Raw genomic sequence first — 8210 nt, 5'->3', positions numbered from 1 at the left:
GAATGAATGAATTGTCGGCTAATACAGAAAACACTCATTGAGTGTTCTCTGTATTACGGGGAGCCGACAATTTAGCCGCAAGTGATTTTAAAATACTTTTTTTCCTGCACAAATGACACTTTGTGCAGGGACAGTTCTAAGCACCAGAAACATGCGCCCCTTCACAGGCATAGTATAGATACCCCCCAGCTACGAAATTTAAAGGAATATTACACTTTTATTGTTTCACTTTAATCATTATTAAAATCACTGCTCCCGAAAAAACTGCAGTTTTTAAAACTTTTTTTTGCATTGATCCATGTCCCCTGGGGCAGGACCCGGGTCCCCAAACACTTTTTAGGACAGTAACCTGCATATTACCCTTTAAAATGAGCACTTTAGATTTCTCCCATAGACTTGTACAGGGTGTTCCGGCTTTTCAAATTTGCTGCGAACAGCCCAAATTGTTCACTGTTCGCTGAACAGGCGAACAGGCAATGTTCGAGTCGAACATGAGTTCGACTCGAACTCGAAGCTCATCCCTACACCTGTGTAACTCATAGGCTCACTTTTTGTTTTGTTTTTTTTGTTACACTTGGCGCAACATTATTTTATTTATGCCTTTAACGTGTTTAAAGAGACATTATACTCAGCACTCCAACAAAACAGTTGGGCCCCAACGAGCTAGCCAGCATAAGAGAAAAAGTATATTACAGACTGCCAAGCTGTTATAGTGGCCTAACTCTTCTTAGCTAGGATTGACTCAACATAGAGTTTAGGAGGGGTTACTCTCTATGCCAACTGTTTGTTTTTGCAGCGGCAAAAACAGTGGCTCCTTCGAAGGTAAGCACTACAAAAGTGTTGGAAAAGTAATAAAAGACAAGAAAAAAAAAACGACACGTAATTTGAAGGCACATTTTTATCAACCAACTTCCAAAGAATAAAATTATTTTAAATATATAGCTTCATTTCTTTTATATTAAATAATTATTGTTAACATATCTACATTTTTTTTTTAGAAGGTACAGTATATACGAAACGTTTAATCGCAAAACGTCACATTAACCACTTTCAGTCAGCAGGTGGCACTCTCCACGTACCCTCCTGAATAGACTGATAACACAACTACTACACTGAAACGGTCAGCCCTGTCATGTAGACTGATTCTCCACTGCTCTTCACCCACAAGCTTAGTCTTCCTCAACATTTTCAATGACAAGGGACCCTTTAAATAACTTTCTGAGGTCAGGGAACCCCTGCTAAAAATTACTATATTCTAAAACCCATGATACATTAGTGTGATGGTCAGTGGGAAGAATGATCCTTACACTCGTGGTCATTGGGAAAAATTACCACCCTTACAACTAGCTAAAAAGATCATTGGTGTCAGTGGGAACTTATCTGAGAGGCAGAAATTTCTCATTGCTCAAGGAACCCCTAGCAACCTCTCAAAGAACCCTAGGATTCCATGCAGCCCTGGTTGAGAAAGGTTGATCTAGCTCCTCCCCCGCCATCTAGCTCCTCCCCCATGATCTTCCCTGTCTTCCGTATGTTGACCTATAAATGGTGATGGAGTATTTGAGATACTAAGCCTTCTTTGACCCCCCCCCCCTTAACAGGTAGTCAATGCTCTCTGGTACAAGCACATCCTTTATTGGCGGTGGTTTATTATATGGTGGAAGATTTCAGTTAATGTATCAACAATCAAGAGAAGCATCTATATTTGTGTCACCTGTGTAACTCATAGGCTCACTTTTTGTTTTGTTATTTTGTTACACTTGGCGCAACACTATTTTGTTTATGCCTTTAACATGTGCTTAAAGAGACATTATCCTCAGCACTCCAACAAAACAGTTGGGCCCCAACGTGCTAGCCAGCATAAGAGAAAAAGTATATTACAGACTGCCGAGCTGTTATGGTGGCCTAACTCTTCTTAGCTAGGATTGACTCAACATAGAGTTTAGGAGGGGTTACTCTCTATGCCAACTGTTTGTTTTTGCAGCGGCTCAGCACTCCAGCAAAACAGTTGGGCCCCAACGAGCTAGCCCGCATAATAGCCAAGGAAGCCATACACGGTAGGTGTTTGGTTAACTTTTGATTTCCTTATATGAAGATCAAAGGAGCGCTCAACCACGTCGTCTATACTGCACGTCAAGGTGTTCTTCCTGTCAGCATGGGATCTGCGACATGCGGCAAAACACAATTCATATAGAAGACCTTTACCGCATTCATTAATACACCTCAAATTTGGTATGGGTTTCCTGATGTTTGGTAAGAGTAGACTTCCTTGTAAAAAGTTTCCCACAGTCAGGGCAGGAAAACGGCTTCTCCCCCGTGTGAGATTTCTGATGTCTGACAAAATCTGATTTTCGCTGAAAACATTTTCCGCACTCGGGGCAGGAAAAAGACTTTTCCTGATTGTGGCATACCTGATGTTCGGCAAGACTGGACTTCTGTGAAAAGCATTTTTCGCATTCGGGACAGGAATACGGCTTCTCCCCCGTGTGAGACCTCTCGTGTCTGGAAAGGCCAGTCCTATCCGAGAAACGTTTGCCGCACTCAAAGCAGGAATACGGCTTCTCGCCCGTGTGAGATCTCTGATGTATAAGAAGGTGGGATTTCTGTGCATGACATTTCCCGCACTCAGGACAGGAATACGGCTTCTCCTCCATGTGAGACCTCTGATGTGTGTTAAGATTGGCCTTCTGTGAAAAACATTTCCCGCACTCAGGGCAGGTATAAGGCTTCTCCCCTGTGTGAGATCTCTGATGTATAACAAAATCTGATTTCCGTGTATAACACTTCCCGCATTCAAGGCAGGAATACGGCTTCTCCCCTGTGTGAGACCTTTGATGTATAATGAGTTCAGATTTTCGAGTATAACATTTTCCACACTCGAGGCAGACATAGGGCCTCTCACCCGTATGTAATCTATGATGTCTAGCAAGATAAGACTTCTGTGAAAAACATTTCCCACACTCAGGGCAGAAATACGGCTTCTCTCCTGTATGAGATCTGTAATGTATGATGAGTTCTGAATTATGAAGAAAACACTTCCCACACTCAGGACAGGAATGAAGCTCCTCGCCAGTGTGAGACCTCTGATGTACTTGGAGACCTAGTACAGAGCTGAAAATTTCCCCACATTTAGAACATGGAAATTTCTTCTTCCCTTGAGTTCCGTCTCCATCCTCCACAATACATGGAGGTTCTGAACCAGAAAGATTCCATGGTCTATCCACATTGTAGAGCATGCCATCGAAAGCTGAGGTCAATGACCTTTCTTCGACACAATCTCCTGTGATGTCCTCATCTTCTACTTTACAATCTGGAGATAAAGTGAGACGATCCTTTGAGGGTTTCTCCATGGCGTGTCCTGGAAAAATATAAAAACATCATCAATAGATATGAGAGGGTTAGTTCACTTCCATCAAGATCCCATCTGGATCAGGTAGATATGAGTGAGGAGATGTTCTCTGTGGAGGTCCCAACCAGCCGGGACTTTTCCCCCCTCTTCAGTCAAAGGGCCTTTGGTCCTCCCAGATCATTTCTACATTTACACAGTGAGTAGTAACAGAGCAGAGATAAGAGAGGAATATATGATGGGTCACCTGTGCTGATCTCTGTAGGAGTGTCCTCCTCCATGAATGTCCTCGTCATTCCAGCCTCCTCCATATATTGCTCATCATCTCCAACATACGTCTCTTCTTCTTCAATTTTTTCATTATTCAGATCTTCACCCTAAGCCAACAGAATTGCAGAAAATAACATCTGTAACATAGAAGTATTTATGATGTGAGATCACATAGAAAATATCATCTTGTAGAGTCCACACATCATCTCCACATGTCAGAGTGTTCAATCACTTTATGTTCCCGACCCTCAACTCCACCTACCTGATGATGGTGGGGGATGGTGTGACCTTCCTGTGTGGAATCCCGGGAATACAGAGGACGGGGACTTATCTCTGGTGGGTTCCCATTACTGGATCCATCTGTAGGAAACACACACACTGACTGAATACATTGTTTCTATGTGTTTATCAGATGATGGGGGATCTAGGTGGAGCCTCCGTACTGCTCTCTCCTTTACAATAAAGTCTCCTCTTACCCGGTGATGTGAGGGGCGGATGATTCTCCATCTTAACAATGTTGTAGAGATCCTTGTGTCCTTCAAAATGCTCCCACACTTCCAAGGAGTAACAGTTGTTGTCATCCTGACACCTTATAGGAACCTGACACACACAATGATACATTCACCATCCAGACACATCCCTTGTCTGTTACTGGATATAGTCCCAGAATTCCCAGAATCCTCCTCACCTCTCCTGTCAGAAGCTCAATAATCTTGTTGGTGACTTCTAGAATCTTCTGTATGTTTGTCTTCTCAAGTTTTAGGGAATCACATGGAGGCACTGTGATGGTCATATGATCACCTGACTTCAGATGAGGGAAACTCTGTATTGAGAAACCAATAGGAACATCATGTTAGAATCCCAGAATCCTCCTCACCTCTCCGGTCAGGTCTGTGTTTTATTAATAGAGATAAGTGTGATGTCATGTGACCTCCCAGAATCCTCCTCACCTCTCCGGTCAGATCTGTGTTTTATTAATAGAGATAAGTGTGATGTCATGTGACCTCCCAGAATCCTCCTCACCTCTCCGGTCAGGTCTGTGTTTTATTAATAGAGATAAGTGTGATGTCATGTGACCTCCCAGAATCCTCCTCACCTCTCCGGTCAGGTCTGTGTTTTATTAATAGAGATAAGAGTGATGTCATGTGACCTCCCAGAATCCTCCTCACCTCTCCGGTCAGGTCTGTGTTTTATTAATAGAGATAAGAGTGATGTCATGTGACCTCCCAGAATCCTCCTCACCTCTCCGGTCAGGTCTGTGTTTTATTAATAGAGATAAGTGTGCTGTCATGTGACCTCCCAGAATCCTCCTCACTTCTCCGGTCAGGTCTGTGTTTTATTAATAGAGATAAGAGTGATGTCATGTGACCTCCCAGAATCCTCCTCACCTCTCCGGTCAGGTCTGTGTTTTATTAATAGAAATAAGTGTGATGTCATGTGACCTCCCAGAATCCTCCTCACCTCTCCGATCAGGTCTGTGTTTTATTAATAGAGATAAGAGTGATGTCATGTGACCTCCCAGAATCCTCCTCACCTCTCCGGTCAGGTCTGTGTTTTATTAATAGAGATAAGAGTGATGTCATGTGACCTCCCAGAATCCTCCTCACCTCTCCAGTCAGCAGGTAGATGATCTCCAGGGTGAGGTTTAGTATCTTCTCGGTCATGTGATGCCGTTCCTCATCCATCCTTATTAATGTGGTCTATGTGGGTTTCTCTGTAGATGAGGAGCGGACAATTATCTGGACAGTATTGGTTGTACAAGATCAGGATGGGCATATAAGGGGTTATTAGTTGGGTTGCCCCCCGCCCCCCTGTGGGAACTGGCACATGCAGATTGGGTTACTTTATGTTTGTTGTGTTTCTTGCCTCCAGCAAACATGCTTTATCTGGGTTTACATCCCTGGTCTGAAATGTGACTTTCTGTTTTGTCTCTGAATTATTTTTGCCTAAGATCGCAGGCTATATGGTTTCTAGACATCTTGATATGTGTGCACACTTAGCTTTCTCTCTCAAACGCCAAGCCTTCTACGAGACCCACTACAATAAGGAGATAACACAATCCGTAGCTTTTTCGTGACTCCCTGAATATTGATCCCTCATTCCAAGAACACTGCCACCTCAGTTTCCAGCATGGATAGCAATCCCCAAAAACGACTTTATATTGTCTCCCAAAGGCAAAAGCGTCTAAGTATTCCGACAACAAGCAATCCACAATCCACGTACTCGAATAGCCAATAGTCCAGTTTCTGAGTGAAGTAGACGTGAACTAGACGTTGAGGTGGTTGCAGAGAGAGAGAGGAGATAATTAAATGTAACCCATGGCCCCACTGTCCATCCCATCCTCCAGAGCCCAGCCATCTTATTATGGTAGATATGTCAATATTAGCTGCCCGCATTCTCCACCACTTGTTGCAGAAGAATACACACTGCTGTCTTATACGGTGATAACCTAATCCAAGTTCATTAAACGTCTATACCTGCAACTTTGCCATCAAAGAAAAAGTACTAAATTACTTACATTTCAGGAAATATTTATAGGATTTTGATCAATTATGGAAAGAAGACGATTAACATTTGACACATCCTCATTAATATCAGCCAAATCCACTTAGGTAACCTAGAGTAATTTTTACTTATTCCCACTGAGATATTTTGGGCATTTCGCTCAAGGTGTAATGCTTTCCAGCGAGCACAGACCATCCAGAAAATAACGTTTCAGGGCTTGTGACCCACTTTTTTCAACTGAAAAGTTCAAAAGTAACTTAAAACATTACCCTCAGAGGTTTCCAGCACCACTTCAAAACACAAAAGGCAAGAGGAATTTAAGCCTCCTGGCTTTTTCTTGCCTAGTCAACGCTTAGGCCTTATTGTTCCTCCAGACCGGGGGTCGGCAAGATTTCGATCCTGATCTACCAGTCGACCGCGGGTAATCGATAGGTAGCTCGGGAACGCGGCTCTGCATTGCCAGCCGTTACCCTGCCTTCTCGGTCTTTCCCCTTTTTTAGCCAGACCCTGGTATGCATAGGAAGATGACACTACTGTATTGGGGGGGGGGGGGCAGAGTACACTACGTTGGGGGGAGGTGATGTGAGAGGTGATGTGAAGCCGGCACGGAGGACACTATTGTGAATGGTGAGTGGGGGGGGGGGGGGGGGGGGATGGGGATGGACACTATGCCATGTTTTTATTGGGGGCTTGATAGTTTTAGTTTTTTTTTTCTTTAAAAGGGTGTGCCACACCTCAACCCCCCCCCCCCCCCCCCCCCTCCCAGGGATCTTTGATTTTACACCATGTTGTCCAGGTAGATCTCAACCTCTGAAAAGTTGCCTACCCCTGCTCCATGTTCTCATGTACAAACTCTGTACCTCTCTCTCTCTCTCTCCCCCGGCTCCCTGCTGTACTGGCCCACACCCAGACCTCTGGGCTGAGGACCTCCTGGAGCCTTGCATCATGGTCAGGCCTTTGATTATCAAGGATTTGAATACCTGCACACACAGCCTGCTGGCCCCCTATAAAATATGGACCCAGGGCTACAGGCTTCTGCTATCCCAAGGTACTGCAAAGCCTCTGGACTCCAGAACCCAATTCGGGAGTTACAAATCCTGGAGAAAACAAAAAAAAAACAATTCTTTCCATTCATGAAAGACATTCTGGAGCTCCTCAACCTGCATCCTTGAGAACCCTGTGAGATCTTTAATCCTACTAACACAGTAGCAATGTACATCACAGTTACACCATATAATAAACTATACCTTTCACATGTCCACACCTTTATAAAGAAATTAACTCCCTACATGGTTTGTGGAGCTGAGCAGAATAAGACCATAACCTGCAGGCCAGTATCCTGACTGAAGCCATGTTCAAAATTCCCCAACACGGGCATGGGCAGCTTTGCAAGTTGTGTAGGCCAATATAGCTGCCAGTCTCACACAGGGTAGGTCCAATGAGTGGATGGATATGCAGTACCCCAGCAGTGACTGCCTCTGTCCATGAGGATCCCACTATGGGAAACGGAGAGTAGTCCTGTTTTAGAGAAACCCAGAGTTTGTGGGACTTGTGTCTACACCAGTCAACGGTTCTGGTCCCATGCGCAGCTGTGTAGCAAAGCAGAGCCTGGAAACTCTACGCCTCCCCCTGTGCTTATCTAAAAGCGAGATCTCCCCGCCTTTTGTGGGTTTGCCTTACCAGAAGAGCTTTATAAAGTCTTAGCCCCTGTACACACGGTCGGAGATTTCCACAACCAAATCCGACGGATTTTGCCTGTCGGATTTTGTCCGTTGGATCTTGTCCGAAACTGTTGCATACACACGGTCGGGCCAAGTTGGCGAAAAATCTGATCTTTCAGAACGTGATGACGTAATTTCATTACGATGGGACTACGTTCAGGCTAGTAGCCAATAGCTTTGATGTAGGAATTTGATCTGAGCAATGCGTGGCACTTGGTCCGATGAAAATGCTCTAGGTCCGTCCGGCCCAGTTGGTCGGGAAATATTTCCAACATGTTGTAAAATTGGGTCGGACGGAGATTCGGACGGAATCAGTCCGAAATGGGCCCCCCCCCCCCCATACCCCCCCCCCCCCTAACACACAGTCGGAT

General features: G+C 44.6%; 1 protein-coding gene across 2 annotated transcripts in view; it reads right to left on the bottom strand.

Moving 5' to 3' along the window:
* Positions 1–883: 883 nt before the first annotated feature.
* Positions 884–8210, bottom strand: part of LOC143955597 (uncharacterized) — a 31347-nt gene continuing 24020 nt past the window's right edge. Inside the window, exon 11 of one of the 2 annotated variants that reach the window (XM_077465680.1) lies at positions 884–3085. In XM_077465680.1, the coding sequence (XP_077321806.1) occupies positions 2211–3085 (875 nt within the window). In that variant the 3' untranslated portion in view covers positions 884–2210. Of the gene's footprint in view, positions 3356–8210 lie in introns of both variants that reach the window. The other variant, XM_077465679.1, reaches the window with a different exon arrangement.

The sequence above is a fragment of the Lithobates pipiens genome, unplaced genomic scaffold (assembly GCF_037356315.1).
Source record: "Lithobates pipiens isolate NorthernLeopardFrog02 unplaced genomic scaffold, aLitPip1_a1.2 Scaffold_35, whole genome shotgun sequence".
Lineage (NCBI taxonomy): Eukaryota > Metazoa > Chordata > Amphibia > Anura > Ranidae > Lithobates > Lithobates pipiens.
This window is presented reverse-complemented; position numbering and strand designations above follow the sequence as displayed.